This window comes from Hylaeus volcanicus, chromosome 8, assembly GCF_026283585.1.
Source record: "Hylaeus volcanicus isolate JK05 chromosome 8, UHH_iyHylVolc1.0_haploid, whole genome shotgun sequence".
NCBI lineage: Eukaryota > Metazoa > Arthropoda > Insecta > Hymenoptera > Colletidae > Hylaeus > Hylaeus volcanicus.
Window position 1 is genome coordinate 16,685,620 of NC_071983.1, and position 21,124 is coordinate 16,706,743.

At 31.3% G+C, this 21,124-nt stretch overlaps 5 protein-coding genes and 1 non-coding gene across 22 annotated transcripts in view; 5 read left to right on the forward strand and 1 right to left on the reverse strand.

The window, feature by feature from the left end:
* The first annotated feature begins 33 nt into the window (after nucleotides 1–33).
* LOC128881376 (meiosis regulator and mRNA stability factor 1) lies at nucleotides 34–10,906 on the forward strand. Of its 2 annotated transcripts, XM_054132367.1 has the most exons (26): nucleotides 34–177; nucleotides 258–378; nucleotides 466–834; nucleotides 958–1,101; nucleotides 1,180–1,461; nucleotides 1,860–2,026; nucleotides 2,764–2,852; nucleotides 3,020–3,221; nucleotides 3,446–3,608; nucleotides 3,682–3,781; nucleotides 3,861–3,949; nucleotides 4,023–4,148; nucleotides 4,229–4,381; nucleotides 4,462–4,860; nucleotides 5,160–5,335; nucleotides 5,412–5,584; nucleotides 5,648–5,859; nucleotides 5,927–6,077; nucleotides 6,160–6,335; nucleotides 6,410–6,790; nucleotides 6,868–7,068; nucleotides 7,150–7,420; nucleotides 7,504–7,880; nucleotides 7,959–8,048; nucleotides 8,142–8,523; nucleotides 8,617–10,906. In XM_054132367.1, exons 3-26 carry the CDS (start codon nucleotides 505–507, stop codon nucleotides 8,670–8,672), a joined length of 4,890 nt encoding a protein of 1,629 aa, XP_053988342.1. In that variant the 5' UTR covers nucleotides 34–177; nucleotides 258–378; nucleotides 466–504; the 3' UTR covers nucleotides 8,673–10,906. The 2 variants fall into 2 exon arrangements, with proteins under 2 accessions (XP_053988342.1, XP_053988343.1); XM_054132368.1 differs by lacking the exons at nucleotides 34–177; nucleotides 258–378; nucleotides 466–834; ... (1 more) ...; nucleotides 1,180–1,461; nucleotides 1,860–2,026 and adding an exon at nucleotides 2,305–2,515.
* LOC128881379 (NADH dehydrogenase [ubiquinone] 1 beta subcomplex subunit 10) lies at nucleotides 10,775–12,133 on the reverse strand. Its single transcript, XM_054132371.1, has 4 exons — nucleotides 11,924–12,133; nucleotides 11,687–11,822; nucleotides 11,408–11,544; nucleotides 10,775–11,267 (listed from the first exon to the last, which is right to left on the reverse strand). Exons 1-4 carry the CDS (start codon nucleotides 12,003–12,005, stop codon nucleotides 11,143–11,145), a joined length of 480 nt encoding a protein of 159 aa, XP_053988346.1. The 5' UTR covers nucleotides 12,006–12,133; the 3' UTR covers nucleotides 10,775–11,142.
* A 336-nt stretch (nucleotides 12,134–12,469) lies between these two features.
* On the forward strand, nucleotides 12,470–15,843 carry LOC128881377 (60S ribosomal protein L3). Its single transcript, XM_054132369.1, has 8 exons — nucleotides 12,470–12,541; nucleotides 12,919–13,111; nucleotides 13,738–13,906; nucleotides 14,188–14,323; nucleotides 14,405–14,591; nucleotides 14,809–15,011; nucleotides 15,243–15,398; nucleotides 15,589–15,843. The coding sequence occupies exons 1-8, from the start codon at nucleotides 12,539–12,541 to the stop codon at nucleotides 15,787–15,789; spliced, it is 1,248 nt and encodes a 415-aa protein (XP_053988344.1). The 5' UTR covers nucleotides 12,470–12,538; the 3' UTR covers nucleotides 15,790–15,843.
* Nucleotides 12,776–12,853, forward strand: LOC128881680 (small nucleolar RNA U43). Its single transcript, XR_008458148.1, has one exon. It is a non-coding gene; the product is annotated as a small nucleolar RNA U43 (small nucleolar RNA).
* Nucleotides 15,844–16,609: 766 nt separating the features above from the next.
* On the forward strand, nucleotides 16,610–18,632 carry LOC128881378 (dolichyldiphosphatase 1-like). Its single transcript, XM_054132370.1, has 5 exons — nucleotides 16,610–16,873; nucleotides 17,159–17,259; nucleotides 17,328–17,503; nucleotides 17,565–17,792; nucleotides 17,871–18,632. The coding sequence occupies exons 1-5, from the start codon at nucleotides 16,762–16,764 to the stop codon at nucleotides 17,983–17,985; spliced, it is 732 nt and encodes a 243-aa protein (XP_053988345.1). The 5' UTR covers nucleotides 16,610–16,761; the 3' UTR covers nucleotides 17,986–18,632.
* Nucleotides 18,633–18,779: 147 nt separating this feature from the next.
* LOC128881375 (inositol hexakisphosphate and diphosphoinositol-pentakisphosphate kinase 2) overlaps nucleotides 18,780–21,124 on the forward strand; it is a 29,252-nt gene continuing 26,907 nt past the window's right edge. For 13 of the 16 annotated variants that reach the window (XM_054132349.1, XM_054132356.1, XM_054132363.1 and 10 more), the window contains exons 1-3: nucleotides 18,780–19,358; nucleotides 19,821–19,915; nucleotides 20,251–20,358. In XM_054132349.1, the coding sequence (XP_053988324.1) occupies nucleotides 19,883–19,915; nucleotides 20,251–20,358 (141 nt within the window). In that variant the 5' untranslated portion in view covers nucleotides 18,780–19,358; nucleotides 19,821–19,882. Of the gene's footprint in view, nucleotides 19,359–19,614; nucleotides 19,634–19,777; nucleotides 19,916–20,250; nucleotides 20,359–21,124 lie in introns of those variants that run through there. The other 3 variants (XM_054132350.1, XM_054132351.1, XM_054132362.1) reach the window with 3 other exon arrangements.

Genomic DNA, 21,124 nt, shown 5'->3' on the forward strand with positions numbered 1-21,124 from the left:
TGGCCATGAAGTAGCCGAGATGCATGTGTACGTACATTTATGATTTTTATTCGTGCGATGTTTTGTGTATTTTCTAGAACTTGTTGAACGAATTACTTCTACTTCTATCTTGCGTTTGACAACGCTTTGTGTGTTTACAGTTTTACACACTCAATAGAAATTTGTGAGACTAAGATGGTTAATATTTTCGGTAACATACGAGTCTTTGTATATCGTATTATGTCGTACTATTGTATTAATATATAATGTTATTATAGATTTAACGATAATAGCGATAACATTGTGTACGTATATTATCAAAATGCGGTACTGAAATTTATCAATTTAACGATAATATCTCTTTAAACATTGTCTTCTCATTGTTAATGTTCGCTTCTGGTGTGTATGTTATACTGTAATAGAATATTATTTCTACTTCTTGTTTTTTTCACACATTATATTTTACTTGTATTATTTTGTTTTTAGGTTATATATTTGAATGTTAAATAATATCCTGTAAAACACATGGCAGACCAAGATACTACAGATTATCATGCACTTTGTGCAAATGATGAAGATGATATCGAAGGCTTAAATGAGAGATTGTTACAGGTATTATCTGCGCAGAAAGTTTCGTCACAAATTGTTGAAAGTAGTATATCTAGACCATTGAGTAACATCAACACTAATAAAGACAGCATTAAAATAAAAAATGAAACTTCTGCCTCGTCACCATTGCTTAGTCATTATAAATGCGATCGTTCCTTTTTATACCATGACAGTCCAGTTAATTTACCAGCATCACCAATATATCTTCCACCCATTGGTGTATTTTGGGACATCGAAAATTGTCGTGTTAGTATTAAAATAATTTCTTTTTAACTTTCTGTTCATTAAACTACATAATATTATTTTTCTATGGGAGAATTCGTTATTATAGATATATGTATTACATGAGTATATAAAATTGAATTATAGGTTCCCAAAGGAAGGTCTGCTATGGCTGCGACACAAGTAATTCGAGACAAATTTTTTAGTGGTTACAGAGAAGCAGAATTTATTGTAGTTTGTGACGTTCGTAAAGAGAATAGCCAGATTGTGAAGCAATTAAATAATGCTCAGGTAAATTTATTTAATGTGTTTTTTAATGATTTTATCATACACTTAAAATAATTCATTCATCAATGTTATGCACTTTAGGTTAATTTGATTCACGTTGATACATGGTGTAAAAATGCTGCTGATGAAAAACTCAAACAATGTATTAGGAGGTTTGCAGATATTCATGGAAGTCCAGCAGCTATAATTTTAATATCGAGTGATATTAATTTTGCTGCTGATCTCAGTGATTTACGTTATAGGAAAAGAATCCATGTGATACTTCTACATATGAAGAAAACTTCCGAAGCATTAATACTCTGTGCCAATGAGCATTATGACTTTTCAGAACTAATGGAATCACTGCCGTCCAGGACTGTTGAGGTAAAAGTCTGATTCATATTAAATCGTTTACAGAGATTATATTATTTTCATTTATTTTTATTAAGAAAAAGGCTGAAATTTTCCAAACTGATATTGCTTTATATAATAAAGTACTGTACTATAAATTTCATGTGTCTTTTTATTTTGATATACTTTATTTTTGAAAATTATGTGTATGTATTAACTTGTCTATCATAGCTAACATTCCTTTGCAACACCAGTGTATGTGTATGTTTGAAGTATATTAAAATGATGGTTTTTGTTCGAATTATCCGTGAAATAATGAATATTATTTCTTTAATTTAATGGCATGTCGTAATATCTTTGTTTATTATTACCTTTAGTTGTATGAGAATGTAGATATTTTTAGGTCGTTGTAAAATTCGTATTCCTTCCAGGTTGCCACATTTTATGACTTACTTGTTAGTAATCTTCCTCAAGATCAAGACGTTATGTCCATTAAACGTCGTCTTAAACAATTGTCTGAAAACTGTGGTGGTCGAGTAGTAGAAATCCAATCGAGTACTGCAGTTGTACGTTTTACTTCACAAATCTATGCAGAAAGGTACATACTTTTTTGTTATCCTAGTTTTTTATTAACGTTGTATTATGCATTCATTAAATGTAAATTATTTGTGTTTGGAAACTATTTTTGTGTTACTAAAAATAGAGATAATAATTTAATTATAACATAAGTAATAATAGTACCATTCCTATGCTTAAATAACCCGCCATATGTATCACCAATCATTTGTCCCTACATACAAACATCCTATTGGGTTATTCGGTATTTAAAAAAAATCTGTATCAAAAGTAGTAGGGATAGATACATAAATAAGACAGAATTTAAACAGCCAACAGCAATGTAACGTACATAGTGGCACTGTATCGAGATCAAAATTTTGATTTGTGTAACATATTGTTTTTCTATTTATGTATGTGTACTGCAACAATTATTGTTAAAACGTCTTATTTCATATACTGTTATTATTTATCGTTTTATTTATCCATAGTACAATGTTGACTTAATCTAATAATGTTATTTATATCCAAGGTAAGTTGATATATGTGACAATAAAAAATGGTAATTAAGTCGAATAAATTAGAAACTTTAGTAAAATGTACGAGTTAAACAAGAAGTTTAAATTTCTGTAGAATATCAATCGATTTCTAAATTTGCGTTATAAATATATTCAGTGTGTCTCCAAGGTCATTTATAGACATATTTGATTACCTTATGTATATGCCCCTTGTAATTACAGTTAGTTTGCTTTGGTCAATAACAATGATTTTTTCTGATAGGGCTCAAAAGCGTATGGATGGAGAAATTGTACTAGGTTCAGAAATTACTGTAAAATTTCAAGAAGAGAAGGCTTTTCAGAAATCTCAAGGTAATAAATTAGATGTGTAATAATAATTTATATATTTTTTTTTTAATTTTATACAGTAATTTTTAATGTAAATCTTAAATTATTAAAGCAATCGAAATAATAGTAATGTGTGCGTGTGTATGTGCTCGTGTATAATGTCTGTTAACAGTATATTTTTATAATTTCAGGAAATTTTACAAGCAGGAACCGTGCAGTAAGTGAATCGGAAATTGTTACTAATTCTTCGAGACAAATGTATAGTGCAAGTGCTTCGGTAACGAGTGGTAGAGCACTTCAAATTCCGCATTATCAGTCATCGACTCCAGTTATTGGAGCATTCGGTTCCACAACATGGAATGCTCATTGTACTCCCGTATCCGCACCAACAACGTAATTCATTTCATACAAACAGTCATAATATAATTGTAGTCTTTTACAAATGATGAAATTCCGAGAGAGAGCCTTCGAGTCGCTAGTAGACGATACCGTCCTTTCTGATTCAGGCTATGAAACTAGAAGCTTTGATCTTATCTGATACAATATTAGAAAGAGTAATGATGTAATTGATATCAATTTCTCGATGCTTAATATTCTCTTATTTCAATTTTGTATAGAATGATTCAACCCCCGCCTATTTTTGTTGGACGAACGTATTCAAATAGTAATAATGTAACGTTCAATAGAGCGTATAACGAACTTGCAAGGGTCCAATCACCATTGTTTTGGCAAATCCCCGGTTCGCAACAATTTGGTCATATGTGGGAAGAACAATATAAAGTTTGTACTTTTAATATGTCACTTTCAAATGTGATTGTTATTTCTTTATTAATTAATAATCGATCATTTCAAGGTTGAAAAGACAAAAGTTCTTAGTAGAAGACTTCATATCCCGCAGGCTCGGGAAAACGCTGTTGCGAGTAATGTAGCCACGCGAAATTTCAATGGAAATGGTTTGTAATTTGTTTTTCTATTCTTATTTATTCTTACAAAGTTAGAAACAGTAACCCCTTTATTCTTGTCGCATTACAGGACATTCTCAATCGAATTCATTCAAACGTCGTAGTCCATCTCCGATGTGTGATCTACAGCCACGAGAACGAAATCAATGGAATGGACAGGTACAAAATAAATTATACAATACGAATACAAATAGTAATACATATTCTAATTTTTTACTTTTCCTTTTTTAAGAATCAAAAGTCTGCACGAAGTACCAGGACACCTTCACCTTACGAGAATAGCGTGCAAACAATGAGCCAACAATGTGCAAATACTTCTCCTTATCATCCAAGTGATGCAGAAAATGAAGAAGTTGAGGTACTTGAATTTTTCAAAATTTTTTTTTCTAAATTTCTATTAGGTAAGTGAGTAATAATAAACAATTTTTAATACATTAGAAATTTTTCAATCCAATAAATACTCACAATGGAACTTCGATGAGTAATGAAACATGCACGCCCATTGAACTGCAAGTAACTAACTTAGACCAAAATATTAATCCAAAAAAATTAAGACATATGCTCGCTTCTATATTCATGGAACATGTGATGGTAAGTTATTACTATGTTACATATTATCCATACAAATATATTGCCATGAAATGTTTAACTTATTTATATCGATATTTTAGGTGTTAAATGTGTTTATTTTTACACAGTCCGATGGTAACTTTGCTGCAAGCGTTAAAGTACCGTCTTTGTCGGACGCCCAATACGCTATTTCTCAATTACACCGTCGTAAATTAGGATATAAACGTATTTTAATATCTTACGCTCGTAGCGGTCGAGCAAGTCCTCAAGTTATACGGGCACAAATTGTAATGTTGTTACAAGAAGTGCCGGGTCACAAACTTCCTCTTTTCAAGTTTCGAGAAATGTATGAGAGTCGTTTTATGATTACTATCAGCGTTTCGGAATTATACAAAATGAAAGATGTATGTATCATAACGGAAGATCCTGGTGGTAGAATGATTTCTCTTAATCCAGATCATAGGAATACGCCATCGCCATGTTTAAATACTACAACTCAGGTATATTAAATATTATGCATGGTGTTTATCTGATAGTAGTAGATATTTGAGAGGAATGTTTCTTCAAGAAATTCGTTAAAATATTTATCACTACTATAAATGTTAAACGCATGATGATGGGTATAAAGCCGAGTTCGAGTTTTTCTAGTAAAAGTAGAGCCCCGTTGTTCCTTTTACTGCAGAGAAGCCGTGATGATATTCTCAAAGCGATCAAAATTTTCTGAAATAATAAGCGTGAATGTTAGTGTAAATACATGAATTGTACATAAAGTGTAAAGTATATGTTTTTTAATTTGTAGGAGGAGCAAGTTGAGTCGCCATATTGCACTAGTCATACGCTAAAACCTTGGTCTGATAAAGGATGGGCTGAACAAAAAGTAGCTTCACTTCCAAATGTAAAAATTTCTTTAAAACTTCTTGAACCACGTATTCGTCAGTTATTATCTACGCATAATGGAAGTTTACCACTGCCTAGGTATTTTTCTATTAAATTTAAACAATTTTATTATTATGCACTATGTTGCAACGTTATTCGCAATCGATCATTGCAGTTTGCCAAATTGTTACGAAGCTGAATTCAAAGAGAAACTACAAGTAGCGGAAAGTGGGGTACCTTTGGAACACCTAGTATCTTGTTTATCATGTGTAGAGTTAAAACAGGGTATTGGTAGCGTGAAATATCTTATTTGGACAGAAAGTAAAACTTATGATAATAATTGCGAAGGTAATTTTCTTTTCTCTTTAGCTACTTAATGATAAATGACATGTGTATCTTTATCTTTTGTAGAAAATAAGTGCGTAAGTCCCCCACTTGCCAACCAGTTAGCACTTTTTAGTCGTGAGTTAGTCGATCTCCTAAAAACTGCTCCACACTGCCAATTACTGTTCAATCAATTTATACCTGCATATCACCACCATTTTGGAAGACAGTGTAGGGTTGCTGACTACGGGTTCACTAAATTGATTGATTTACTGGAAGCGCTTACGCATACTGTACAGGTAAGTAAAGTAACTGTTAGAAACATTTAAACTTATTATGTGTATGTACTTTAATTACGTATCGTAGGTAATGGGCGAAGGAAACAATCGCGTCGTAACGTTGTCTCATCGTGCCCAAGTACGTCGTTTCACATCTGATCTAATAAGAGTTTTAAAGTCTAAAGCCAGTAAACAGGTCGCACTTTCAGAATTTCCAAGTGTATATGCTAGAGTAATAGGTATAAATTTTTCTATTTCCTTAAATTGTAATCATAATCATCTATATAACGGGCGGAAAAAATAAAGGTAAAAATTGTACAGCTAAAGCATGGGATATCGTGGATTATGGTGTGTGTGAAATGGAAGATATCCTTAGCGAAGTGTCGGAAAATACTGTTGTTGTCACTACAATTAATGGTGGTGATAAAATGATAACAATTCCTAAACGGGAACAAACTGCAGAAGAGATTGAACGAACAAAAAAATTTGCTGTAGAGGTATAGTAGAAGTATATGTATTAAATACTACGAAATTAATTTCATATTAATAGAAGAAAGCGTTTTGTACATAGGTTGTGGAATTGTTAAAACACGCACCTCAGTGTAGAATGCAATTTAATAAATTTGTACCTTCGTATCATCATCATTTTGGTCATCAGTGTCGTGTATCGGATTATGGGTTTACCAAATTAATCGAATTATTTGAAGCTATACCTGACGTAGTCAAGATCGAAGATGATAATTCAGGAGAAAGACAAATTTCTCTAGTAGAAAAGCGAGGTCTTCGTGTACTTTCTGAACAACTATCAAAATTAATTATACCACATGGTCATCTTGCTGTTAAAGACATTTTACGAAATTTCTTATGTCAGTTTGGTTATGCTCTAAAACCAGAATTATTTGGCTGTACTTCTGTATTGCAACTTATGGAGAAACTTACAGACACTATACGGGTACGAAGGCTTAATATTCACATTTACACACGCATTAATAGTATGTATATTAATTCATAGTTTTATCAATCTTTTAGATTATATATTTACGAAGTGGGGAACCATTTGTAATGATGGATGAACATTACTTGGAACAATTAACCCTACAGTGTCGTCGAGTGTTGATGGATAAACCGCAACACAGAATGCCAGTTAAAGAGTTTCAACAACTCTATGCACAGTATTATGAACCATGTAACATAGACACACTTTTGAAAACTTTACCTTATGTAGTTAAGGTAAGTGAGATTTTAATCTTAATAATCAAATACTTTTATAAAAAAAAAAAAACTTGTAAAACTATATAGATATGATTTCAGTCTATAACAGTGAGTGGTGAACAATTAATAGAACTTACTCCATTACATTGTTTCGCTTGTGACTTATATCGCGTAATGATGACCTGTGGTGGAACACTGAACCTCTCACAGTTTGAGGCAGCTTACTTCCAAACTACAGGTTTTATTTGTAAACCTGAGAAATACGGGTATTCAAGCATTTTTATACTTTTACAAGCTTTACCTTGTATGGTTACAGTAAAAATATTAAATCGAAAAGAGAAGATTATAACGCTTAATGAAAAACTTGCTGGTATGTAAAATGATTTATACGTAACTATCTGCAAGTTCTTGATGCTTAAATGATATTTTCATTCGATCTTGTTTTACGAATAGCCGTTGGTATACCATTACCGCCGACGTACACATCACCATCGTCATATTGTGATACGGACTCTAATAACAAATCATTTGAAAGTGATTCCTCTTTCTGCGTAAACGTTCCCAATAATTCGTGTGCGTTAAAGGAACATGTGAAGAAATGGACAGAACAAACAATAGGAAGTCAGCATTCTTGGAAGCATCCTGAGGAAAACAGTGTGTGGTCGAAGGAATCTGATAAGCACTGGAAAACGTCGTCTTCGGAAGATCAATTAGGTAATTGGGCATTAGAAGAGAACGGAAGTGAAAGCTTTCTTAAAAGCTTAATGCGTACTCCGATCATATCGCATGGCTTTCCACCGCCCCCGCCTAAACCAGATTCTCCACCTGAGGTATTTTTTAACATTACTTTGTGTGTGGTTTTTTTTTTTGTTATCGTACAACTTACAAACACAACTGTCAAATTATAGAATTTGACTAAGAATCAGTGGGAATCCTCAGTGTGGATGATTCCAGCGAAGTTCACCTATCCACAAGATGAACATGCTACTAATGTGCAGGTAAAAATAATTCATGAATAAATGTAACTGTTTGTATAACGCGTTTTACGGCTGACATAGTTCATAGTTTCGTTGTATTTCTTTTATTGACAGGTTCCTCCACTAACTTTACCTCCTTCCTGGAGTCAAATTGTATCCGATAATAGTGCGTCTAACTTATTATCACCGACAAAAAATTTATTACCAGCTGCTGCAAACCCTTTAAATCCACGTACATCACCTTACTATTCCTCCAAACGCAACTTGGTCGTTGCTCCTCATCCTTCCGAATTGCCACTTCCGTCGCTGTCTTTAACTCCCAAAAAAAACGTATCTTCGGAAAATATTGTAACTACACAAATCTTCATGGACAAACAAGAAAATACTGTCAATCATTCAACGGATGATGTAACTCTCACAAGTACTGAAAACGATAGCAGTAATACGGAGGACGGCGACAACGATAACGAAAAATACAATACTCCTACAAAGCAGTGTAAATAAATTGCAGTTCTTCTAATAATTCATTACCATTTTATTTGTAATTGTATATCACGAACGTCACAATATAAACATTTATTCTTTACAGTATTCACAAGTAAACGTCGCTTAGCTGCTCAATTTAATCAACCGATTGAATCATAAAGAACGGCATAAAGTTCGAAAATTTACAATCGTATCACATACGCTAAAAGCGAAGAAGCCAGAATCGAAACATTTTCTAATCTTGAAATGTGTCATTGGGATTGGATAAATAAGGGATTTGTAGCATCTCGGTAGGCTGTCACACAGCTGGCTCAATACCTATTCACCGTTCCCTAAATGGTAGGTACAACTCCCTAATTTATATTTGAAATATGGTAGTAATATATCGATTTGATACACACGACAAAGAACAGAATTTATTTTCAAGAATTATGAAAATATACATATGTATAAATATCTATATACTAAGTAGCTAGGATTTTTTATTTGAAAATGTGAATAAGTGTGCGACGTTTATACCGAGTGATATGTATCTATTGTATTGCATATAAAATTCATGTAGCATTTTTAATACTGTGATATAGAATAGAAAGAGAGTACAAATGAAAGCAATGGACGAAAAAAGCTGAGTAAAGGCAGTGATTGTCTACATTTCGTAGGTTTGGGCCAGTTTCCTATATTGAATCATATTATTTTTGTTATAAGAAAATCTTTGAATCAAGTTCCTTTTATTATTAATAAAATAGCAAAATATTTGTTGCAATTTTAACTTTATTTAACGAATGATTTGCCGTAAGTGAAATTTTATTAGCCCATTCCTATCGATTTATAGTGAATTATTGTCACAGAGAACGAATTGTATTCTGGGAATCAAGGTGTAGTGATTAAATTGTTGTAACCAATTATAATGTCGTTATCAACTATGATATAGAATACAATTCATTTTTATCGGTTATTCATCTACCATGTATTTTCATTTGTACAATTATTTTTTCCATTTGTGTCAGTTACTACCCTTCATTATTGTCTGTTCGTTTTTATAGCATATGTGATTTTTTTAATTGTATTATGAGTGAATGTGGTTTGAATACTTTTATGATAATTCAAAGATATTATACGATATTTTGAAGTGTCATACTATTTCATTGTGTGTAAGAAAATGTTTTTAACGGAAGGAATATTTATCACCATTATTGTAATAGTCATTACCACATAGCTGAAAATCGCAAGAATGTAAAATGCATATTGTACTTGGAATCAGACTTTATGAATTCCATTGAAACTAATTCATTGAAAAGACTGTTAAATGGTGACAGGTAATAGAAATTTTATCGAAAATAAGGCAAAAGAAAAAAAATATATAATTGTATCAATCAGATTTCAGCATTTAATGATGGCTACTTTTAACAACGGTACTATTTCACTAGAATATTTTCTGTTTTCATTAACAAACGAGAACAGTTAAAAAAAATATATATTGATGACATTCGTTATCTACAAAAGTACATTATTAGTAGATTTAATAAATACTGTAAGAAAATGGTAGGAAAGATTGCTCCCTTTGAATTGTGTAAATGATCTTGTTGATCTCATATTTTACTGTAATTATTAAGGAATATTTTTATCGAAAATGAAGTGTGTATAGAATTTCGCACACGTGAGGAAGCCCGAATCACATTTTGTAACAATTATGAGTTGCTAGATTTAAAAAGCATTATTAATTGCCACTATGTAATCATATTCTATGTTCGGTACATTGCTAAAAGAATGAAAGAATGGCAATAAATCTTATCAATGAATCTAATGTGCTGGAACATTCACGATCGTTACTCGACAATCATGTATTAATATTTTTATGAGGCTTCCTAAATAGTATCCTGCGATCATTAAACAACTGTTAATTTATTTGGAACATACGAGATAATTTTGTTACATGTTATATATTTATTATGTAAGGATGGATTCTATTATATTTTTTATTTACATGGAAGTGATCATTTTTACTTTGTTTTTTAAATTGTATGAAGTTGACAATTTGAATTTTCTATTAGTCATAATACGTTTTTTTTTTTTTATTATTAAAAAAATAATCACACGAAGTCAAAATTTGTAACATTATGCACTTATATGGATAATTCCATACATATTTATTATTTCGGATACAATTTGTAGTGAATTTTACACAACTAGTTTGAGATAACATTCCGACTAATAGAAAATTGAATTGTACATTATGCAAGAAATGTCAAAATACATAAAGCTTTGTAATTAATAATTGTATCAGACAGTTTTATTGTAATAACGAATGTAAACAAAAATGTATAGTATACATGATCGATGGAATCTTCTAAACAAGTATTTAATAAAATAATTTGTTATACGTATACAATACATATAGATGTCTTCATATATTGTTGCAATAAGACATTAATGAAAAAGAAAGAGAATTTCTAGATTATAGACTAGGCATAGAAATTAAAAACCTTTAGTTTTAAGAAAAAGGAAGGCACAATTTCAAATTTTTCATATTTATTTTGTCCCTTATATGAACTTTCTATACAATGATGTAAACACAACTTTTATCTCAAAATGAGATATATGTTACATCAATAACCTACATAATTTAATATTATACCGTAGCAAACTTTTCGTTCATACCACTACCAACTGGGCCATGTCGTCGTTCCCAGATCATACGATGCTTTTGTTTCATAAATGCGTTAACTACATCGCACTTAATACCAAGATCACCATCTATATTTCAATATAAAATAATAATGTTATATTTTATGCAGAGTGCTTATTCGAATATATTTCTATTCGATTTTTGATAAATTAATTATACATTTATACTAAATTTTATAAATGTTCATATAAATATTGCAGACTCTTACATTTTATAAAATATGCTTCAGCAGCATCTTCATAAGTTTTATGTAAATCCAAACAAAGTTCCTTGTCTTCGTAGTTTTCCCATGCACAATCTTCGTAACGTTGTCTCAGAATAGCTACAATCTCCTCATCAACCATCCTATTGACAATTAATTTTATTATAATACAACATAAGCAAAATCTTACGAAAAAGACCGATTCCAAAAGTCTTTGATATAATAATAGAAAATTAATAATTTATAACAACGTTTTGCTTGAGTACACCTAGAAAACAAATTTACTTATCGCGTTTGAATTGAGAATCTGCTTCTATTCGACAAACGATGTCCTCGATGTCACACGTTTCGATTGTTGGAACACGACGAAATTGTTGATGGTACCATGGATACTTTTTCTGATTCGGTACAACGATCTTTTCTATTAAATATAATAAGCATTTTCATTGATCTTCAAAATCTATTTGTGCCTTTTAAATCTATTGGAATAACAACATAACCAAATGGTTGATTAGATAATACCTCGGAAAAAGACGACCGGTCTATCTATTAACGCGAATAAACTGTGCATAAATCGAATGAATGTATTTGGCTCATCTTCCATTTTTTTATACAATTTAGTTCACAAGAAACAAATATAAAATAATTCAATTCACTAAAAAGAATCGATTCCAGATTCTAGAGTCCGTGGTTCAAAGAACTAAGCAGAACCAAGGACCATGAAAGTAGCTCGTGAAATGTTACCGATGTTCTATATATACTATATAATTATGATTTTTTATCATCTGTAAATATACACTCTACTAATTTATTTAATATTCTCTCACGCATTTGGATTTTATTCCTTTTTTGTTTTAACAAAGTATAATATTTCTCAATTTTATCGTACGGTAAAATTTAATATTTGAATTCATTATTTCGCATAAAGGATATATTATTAAACAAAAATGATACGGAGGATTAGCATAATATTTCAATCATAATTATGATTAAACATATCGAATGAAGTTACAAAACATGTCTAGATCTTAAATCTAGATACTTTTTCCAGGGAATGTTTGTAGACCTTGGTTCTCTCAGGGGGTATAAAAGGAAATTTCAGGGAGGAAGTCCTCCATTTTCATCGTTGCGAGGATAATGGTAAGTACGTTTGTCGAATAGTTGTAACGGCGAAATTTTCACACGTCTCGATAAATTTTTGCTGGAAATTGTCGATTTACTCTTAAGTATTTTCATCAAATTTGTTTACAAAGTAGTCATCGTTGTTATAGAGTTCATTATTGATCCATAACAAATGAATTAAGTCTCGTGCAATCGTTAAAAATAAATTCACGTATGGTGGCCATGTGGTCGAACTTTATCCGTTTGCTTCGTATGATGATTCTAGATGTGTACAGTTTATGGTTTTCAACTGAATTAACCATGAGGATAATTCTAGGGCGGTCTGATTTGTAAATTATTCGAAAATTCTTTTCGTTTGCTTCTATCGTGTATCTAACATAAAATTTACTGTACAGTCGCACAGGAAGTTCAGTGCACCCCGTCATGGGTCTATGGGATTCTATCCCAAGAAAAGATCCCAGCGTCATCGCGGAAAAGTTAAGGCCTTCCCTAAGGATGATCCAAGCAAGCCTGTTCATTTAACAGCTTTTGTTGCTTATAAGGCCGGTATGACTCATGTGGTCAGGGAAGCCGATCGTCCAGGATCGAGTGAGTAGACACAAAAGCATTTTTTCTGTTAGATATTCTAATTAATAGACTGCGGGTCATTATGCAAAATAAAATATTTGCAAACGTACCTACAAAAATTGAGCGCAAATAGGATTTTGTTTTACTCTACAAATATTTTAGTTTGAATTTATTTTCAATATCTTTTTATATTATTGCATACTGTGTGCATTTTGTAGTTTCTTGCACATTCAAGTTTTCTATAAATGACAAAAATCTGCAATCTACTGATTATTTATCTTCTTTTAAGACAAGAAACTTGTAAGATGATTGATTCCATGCACTGTTTAGGAAACATGCTTTGTAATAATCGATCGACACGTTGGCCTCTGTCTGATAGACGCAGAAATGCGTTGGTCAACATTGGTCGCGGTTTAAGAGCTGCTTGATATTGTGCAGTATGGTCTCTACCGCAGTGTCGAAGAATAACTATGTGCCCTGTTCACGCAGAAAGCATGTAGGCTAGGCATATTCCATAATCTCCTTGTAACCCATTGGGTGATGACATTGAGACAAACCATGTCTAGCACAGTTTTTAACATTCAATGCGTATTATTCCAACATGTTTTATGAAACACATTATAATTTGGTTTGTTATATACTTGTAGAGGTGAACAAGAAAGAAATAGTAGAAGCAGTTACTATTCTTGAGACACCACCTATGATTGTGGTCGGCATAGTTGGATACATAGAAACTCCTCACGGACTACGAGCTCTTACAACAGTTTGGGCGGAACATCTTTCGGAAGACTGTCGCAGGAGGTTCTATAAGAATTGGTGAGAAACAATTTTTGTTTTAACAGTTTGGTACCTTCGATATTTGTTGCGTAAGAGTATATTATACAACGTATATTAAAATGAACCTCAAATCAGCTCTCCGCTCGTTTTGATGAGAGCAAATATTCGGATTTAACCACAAAGTGAAATATTCTTTGGAAGGTTATTCTGAAAATTGTGTATAGCCTCCGCTCGTTACGAAGAGACTGACACGTTACAGATGGGTGCTGATAATGGTAGATATGCACAGAGAAACAGCCATTATGGTTACTTTTCTACAGGTACAAGAGCAAGAAGAAGGCATTTACAAAGGCTTCCAAAAAATGGCAAGATGATCTTGGTCGTAAATCTATTGAAGCAGATTTGAAAAAGATAGTCAAATACTGCAAAGTTTTACGAATCATTGCTCATACTCAGGTGATTTTTCGGAAATATACTTGTTTAAGTGAGTTAATTTAACAAAAAAAATTTACTTTCTAATCAGATGTCTTTAAATAGATGAAACTGTTGAAACAACGTCAGAAGAAAGCTCATATTATGGAGATCCAATTAAATGGTGGAACGATTGAACAGAAAGTTCAGTGGGCACGCGAACATCTTGAGAAACCTGTACCTGTTAGCAATGTCTTCGCTCCTGATGAAATGATTGACGTGATTGGTGTTACAAAAGGAAAGGGATATAAAGGTATGTTCTACTTTTTTTTTTTTTTTTTTAAATATAGCTTTTCAAAACTATAAATTGAGACACTCTGACTATATGATGAAAAAGCATGATTCGTGTTTACCTGATTATTTTGACGATATTCTCATGCTGCCTTCCTGCTGAAGTCTTCAATCGTTCAAAATACGCGTATGCTGAATTTAAGTAAATACGGTTCTAACGAATGCGTACCTCTTTGTAGGAGTTACATCGCGATGGCATACAAAGAAACTACCGCGTAAAACACACAAAGGTCTGAGAAAAGTCGCTTGTATTGGAGCCTGGCATCCAAGCCGTGTGTCGTTCACCGTTGCGCGTGCGGGTCAAAAGGGATACCATCATCGCACAGAGATGAATAAGAAAATTTACAGAATAGGACAGGGCATTCACACAAAAGACGGCAAGGTATTTATCTATACTATCTTGTAAATTAAAGATCGCTTTCTCCCTATGTTAGTCTTTTTCTCAAACAAGATTAATAATATCATAGGAGGCGTAGAGAAATGACTTGTAGTCATAGTACCCAGGACATACTACTTATGCTCTGGGTCTCCAAAGCAAGCTACATATATGTACTTTATATATAATACATACATATAAATAAGAACTCGTTACGAAGCTTAATAACTATTTCAGATCGTAAAGAATAATGCATCGACGGAGTATGATCGTACCGAGAAGACCATTACTCCCATGGGTGGCTTCCCCCATTATGGTGAAGTAAACAACGACTTCATTATGATCAAAGGTTGTTGTATGGGTCCAAAGAAGCGTGTAATCACGCTGCGCAAGGTAATAGTCATGGCCATTTTTTTTTTTTAATTACATAGTATTAACCTCCTGTGATGAATAATTAACGAGCCGAATTCATTTATTATGAAAATTCACTGATATATAATGATAGGACTGACAGCCGTAATAAGAATTTTAAACTGTTCTGTACTTCATCGTGCTTATAATATAAGAAAATATATATTTGTAGTCCCTTTTGGTACATACCAAAAAATCTGCTTTGGAGAAGATCAACCTGAAATTCATCGATACCAGCTCCAAATTTGGACACGGTCGCTTCCAGACCGCAGCTGACAAGGTTTCTTTCATGGGACAACTTAAGAAAGATCGTATTCGCGAGGAACAAGCCAAAGCCTCAACTGCGGCGCCATCTACAGCAGCAGCACAGTAAAACTGTTTATGCTATGTTGTATGTGATAAAAAATAAAGTTCGTACGAACGGAAATTTTCGTTTCATATTTTCTCACCTTCATCTTTTATAATTATAGTCGTTTAAGTAAGAATTGTATAAACTCGCCCCTTGTACCTATTGGTCCAGTCTTGCTGAGTCTTGCACATCTGTATTTTTTCCATATCACATTTGCATTGTTTTACATCATCCTTACATTACCATGCTTTTTAAGTAATTTCTTACATCACATGTCTATTGAATTGAGACTCGTTGGCCCTCCTATAGCTCGGGTACCTCGGGATCGTTAAACCCGTATTGTAGCCACAATCAAACATAGCTACAGTCCCTGAGGACGAATTGTTATGTAATAAATTGTATAATAACGACACGGTAATTTTAAATGTGGCTGGACAAAATTGTCTCGAGCGGAAGCCTTCGAGAGAACGTCGAGGTAAATTATACCTAAATTTGATTGGTTTACACTTCCACTGCATGATTTCCATGCATGATTACGTTCCATCCTTAGGTCTATGGTCGAAACGATTAAAACATTCAATGGGAAGACGTAAATATTCTTTTCTACATCTCATTTTTTATGCAGAAATTACGAATTACTTGTACTTTTACCACTTCTCATTGCGTTATTACTTTAAATTCTAAGAAAATCATTTGAAACGGTTACAATAATTACAATTTAACGTAGATCAGCGTCGGAACTTATTGCTGAATAAGACTGACGTATAAACAACACAGCCTGTGCTGATTGGTCAAATGAATGTGTCTAGTAAAACAAGAACACATTTTTAAGCGCATTCTATCAGGCAATGCGAAATCTCGGTATATTGTATATACAATGAAATTGCTACTCAGTTTCTACCACTATTTCGCGGATTCTATGATTGTTGCTGCGCGGTGAGTTGTCTGAGAGTCTGAGTTGGTTTGAGTTATGGTCACTTCAAAAATTTCGATAACATGGCATCGTTAGAAGACGAATCGTTTTACGGCGTGAAATCACATCTTGTAGATGCTATGCAGAAACCAGAATGGGTTCCTTTATCTCTTACTTTAGTCGAATATCCCCAAGGTAAATTTTTTTGTTGAATCTTTCGTTAACTGTTGAATTCAGCTAATTTCCACGTTTTGATTGCGTGTCAATTTTACCGATATACATTGTTTATTTCATTTTGAAAGTATTTTCTTTATAAAATAAATAATAAAATTCAAACTGAATTACTTTTATGTTCTACAGTTTGAATTTTTTTTGTTTTTTAGCCGTGTTTTCTTCTGTTAAGTTATCTCGGTTTATTCGAAGCTTGCACAGGCATGTTTAGGTGTTAAATGTATCCTAATTTAAATTTTATATTTACAGGTGATTTGTTTGGGAAGTTCTTAGCTTTAATAAGTTTAATACCATTTGTTATTATAACTGGGTTTGTAACATTAATTCTCTTTAGAAGAGATCTACACACAGTGAGTATAAATTTTGAAAATAATAAACGCATTTGTAATTCGTATTCAAAGCTAATTTTCATTTTTAGATTGCATTTTTTAGCGGCATTATAATAAACGAGGGTATAAATTTTATACTAAAACATACAATTTGCGAAGCAAGGCCAATGAAACGTGATGTTTCTGTTGAGTATGGTATGCCATCAACGCATGCACAATTCATATGGTTTTTTGCTGCATACATCACACTTTTTATATGCATCAGGTAATTTGTTTCGATGTAAACATACATGACAGAGTTATATTTTACTCTTTTATATTTCTAGGTTACATCATAATAATAATAGCAGCCTATCAGAAAGATTATGGAGGATCATTCTCATAGCTGCTTGTATAATTATTGCAGTTTTAGTAACATACAGTAGGGTCTATTTATTATATCATACTAATTCTCAAGTCCTATTTGGTGCATTCATAGGAATCATATTGGGAGTAGTGTGGTTCATAATAACACTTGTAGTACTTACACCTATCTTTCCTATAATAGTTTTGTGGTAGGTTAATGTTTTAATAATAAAAGTTGTGATATATTGCTTGCAACACATGTACTACACGTGCTATTGTATTTTCAGGCGGATATCAGAGTATCTACTATTACGTGACACAACGTTAATTCCTAATATTCTCTGGTTTGAATATACAACAATTCGCACAGAGGCACGAGCACGGTCACGGAAACTTGTATAGATGAAGTCGCAATAACGACTAGTGTCTAGCTAGTGAGCTGACAACAAATAGGAAATAAATGACTGAATAATAAATGTTAAATAAAAAAAAGTGATATCATTCCTTTGGTTGGACAGAACACAAAAAATTGAAATTTGTTTATCTCAAAGAAATGTTTTGAATAATTAATGGCAGCAAATTTTACCATAATATAACAATTAAACGCGTAAGGTATTAGTACAAATTTTGCATATAAATTTTCACGTTTATACTGCCATAACGTGTAGGTTTGTCCATAAATTGTGTTAAGTATAAGATTATCTTCGCGTGTGTATATATTTACACGTATACATAAAACGTCCTTCTGTTTTGCAAAGACAAACTTTTTATTTGTAATTTTGTAAACTGAACTATTATTAATTACTTTATAAAGTAAATAAAAATTAGTGCAATAACATAATAAAATACGCAATATATACGATACTAACTAACATTAGGTAACGATAATTTATTCAATGTTTTTAAATTAAAGTAAACTGTATCAATACTTTGCCAGTACCAAAAACAGACGTTAAACAAAGGGTATTAATAAAATGAACACATTACTACTAATTTAAAATTATTATATCCTAGTTTTAGTCAGAGTTGTTATTAAATTGTTAAGAGTACATTTTTTATTATTTATTTTGTATGATGCCTATTTAATATTTGTAAGTACTTCCAAATACATGTCACTTATTTTTTTATTTATCTATACAACAGCAAAATATTTTTTCATTATTTTGAAAGTTCCTTTATTTACAACCAGCAATTTTAGTGGTTATTAGAATTCATGTATCTATGTATTTCAAATCAAAGAATTAGAAGTGAAAAGTATGAAATTTGTTACCTGACAAGTCAATCACCATTATGTTGCTCAAGTAAATATGTATTATCGTTGGAACAATTCTACAAAATTTGCCATGCAAAATAAGTAAAAAAGTTCATCTTACAAAGTTATTATGATGTAAGTATGTAATAATGTTTTATAAGTAAACTTGAAATAAATTGGTGTACTATATAAAATATATAAACTATCTTAAAACTTTAAATATAATACCCAAAATTGATCATATATTACATTAAATTTTGTATGGATTAAAAAATTCGTGTATTCAATTTTAATAACTGTTCTACTTTAGTACGCGGTCCACTATGTAATATCGATTTATGCTACTAACCGGATACGCGATTATTTAGCGATACGAGGAATCGAGATTTAAGTTTGACAATATGTCCGAAAATTGGAGAACGCAGAAAAGAATTCAAAATCGAACAGAAATTTGAAGTGGCTAGATTAAATCTTTATTGTCACGCTTGATATAGAAATTGGAAATTAATACGACGTAAGATCGGTGAGTTTGTATGAACCCAGTGATATAAATTTAAAAATGATCAAATAAGCAAATGACACTGCGTTATGTTATGAAATTGAAATATATTTAATAATATTTCATCTTTAATTGGTATGTTAAATGCATCAACCTTTTCGTTATATCACAGATTAATTGAAATCAGATTTGTTCAAGTATGTTCAAGTATAATATTGACCGTCGAGGTTACCGTACTTTCCACAATTATGCTTTTAGTCGTATAAAATAGGAGTACTTGCAAACTTGGGAAACATTAAGTTAATATTATTAATATATTACAGTTTCTATTGTAGTGTAAAACTGTAATCATGCAATGAGTAAAGAAGTTTACAATAGCTTTAATTATGAATCGAATTTTTCTATTGTCATTTCACTTGTTTCTTTGTTTTTTTTTTTTACAGTTGAATTACAAGGTCTGAAATCTGAAATCTTTAATTATTTCAGGAGTAAATTGTTTAAATCAAAACTGAAACAGTTTTTCTTTTCTCAATGAAACCTGTTCTGACATGTCTTACACTGAATTGGAACATGGTTATCAGGTAAACAATAATCCTACATATTTATTGATTAAAACTTAACTATTGACTTACTTTGTATATTAAATGATCGTTTGTTATTGTTTTCCTTTTATTAGATATATTTTTACAAAAGAAATTATTTGAAAAATAAAATACGTTGACACGTTTTTGTTTCTGATAATGTACTCATTACTTTTTAATCAGTTTTAGTGTTAACATTATACAATTATTGAGGAGAAAGGATAGTCATTATAATGAATGTATAATGCTAAGTGTAGTATTAACTCCATAGTGTTAGACAATTTGTTTCTTTATAATATTAGAATTATCTTAATCAGATAATAATCCATTAATAGGGTCTACGGAATGCCACTCGACCAATTTTCTATGTAGGGGATATAAATACAGTACAACCAACCCTTGTGGGTCCTGTTGCTTCTTCTATATATCGTTCATCAAAAAGAGTGAGTTATATTCTATATATTAATGTATAGAGCACTTAGCAAGTTAGCAAGTTTGAATTGATTAAAGTATATATTCTTATCAGTACCTTAGACATTGTATTAATATTAAAATTAAGTTAATGCCATATTTTAAATTAAATTTTCATTGGAAAACAATTGTATAACATGTTTAAACTTTATATGGTTTAGTTTATTTTTACAGCTACTACGACTAATATAAAAAATAAATGAATAATGTAAGTTCAATGCTTTATTGAAAATAAATAATTTTATGGAAACATGATTCATGTATTATAATTTAAAAGTACTTCTTATACAAGTTTTAATTCCTTTAGATTTACAATCTGTTGTGTAAATTAATACACAATAGTATATAAAGTTTATCATGTTTTTACATTATAAGTATGGTAATGTTTATTACATTTGATATACATTGATAAATGCATACAGCCAAAGGTTAGAAAATTATTTCATTTACACAGAAATTCACCTTGTAATTACTTATGATATTATGAAACTACATAATAAAGCTTCTTTATTAGAAACAATTCAAGAAATAATGGAAGATATTAGTTATTTACTGTTAGTTTTTATAATGCATATGTAATTGTAAATATACATATTTCATTATAAATATCTACACCTCATATTCCAGTACACATGTTTGTTTTGTATTATTATATCTTAACCAATTTATCTCATAAGGCATAAACATATTTTATTACCAAATATAATTATGCTTTCATTATTATTTGATCTTTATCAT

What these genes read in the sequence shown, in the direction of transcription:
- LOC128881376 (XM_054132367.1), top strand. Translation starts at nt 505, where the DNA reads ATGGCAGACCAAGATACTACAGATTATCATGCACTTTGTGCAAATGAT. An exon ending in CGCTTACGCATACTGTACAG is followed by an intron (nt 5,860 to 5,926) that starts GTAAGTAAAGTA and finishes TACGTATCGTAG; the next exon opens with GTAATGGGCGAAGGAAACAA. An exon ending in GCTTAATGAAAAACTTGCTG is followed by an intron (nt 7,421 to 7,503) that starts GTATGTAAAATG and finishes TTTTACGAATAG; the next exon opens with CCGTTGGTATACCATTACCG.
- LOC128881377 (XM_054132369.1), top strand. An exon ending in AGCCGATCGTCCAGGATCGA is followed by an intron (nt 13,112 to 13,737) that starts GTGAGTAGACAC and finishes ATATACTTGTAG; the next exon opens with AGGTGAACAAGAAAGAAATA. An exon ending in TTCACACAAAAGACGGCAAG is followed by an intron (nt 15,012 to 15,242) that starts GTATTTATCTAT and finishes TAACTATTTCAG; the next exon opens with ATCGTAAAGAATAATGCATC.
- LOC128881379 (XM_054132371.1), bottom strand. Translation starts at nt 12,005, where the DNA reads ATGGAAGATGAGCCAAATACATTCATTCGATTTATGCACAGTTTATTC. An exon ending in ACCGGTCGTCTTTTTCCGAG is followed by an intron (nt 11,823 to 11,923) that starts GTATTATCTAAT and finishes TATATTTAATAG; the next exon opens with AAAAGATCGTTGTACCGAAT. An exon ending in TGAAGCATATTTTATAAAAT is followed by an intron (nt 11,268 to 11,407) that starts GTAAGAGTCTGC and finishes ATTGAAATATAG; the next exon opens with ATGGTGATCTTGGTATTAAG.
- LOC128881378 (XM_054132370.1), top strand. Translation starts at nt 16,762, where the DNA reads ATGGCATCGTTAGAAGACGAATCGTTTTACGGCGTGAAATCACATCTT. An exon ending in TTTAGTCGAATATCCCCAAG is followed by an intron (nt 16,874 to 17,158) that starts GTAAATTTTTTT and finishes TTATATTTACAG; the next exon opens with GTGATTTGTTTGGGAAGTTC. An exon ending in TTAGAAGAGATCTACACACA is followed by an intron (nt 17,260 to 17,327) that starts GTGAGTATAAAT and finishes TTTCATTTTTAG; the next exon opens with ATTGCATTTTTTAGCGGCAT.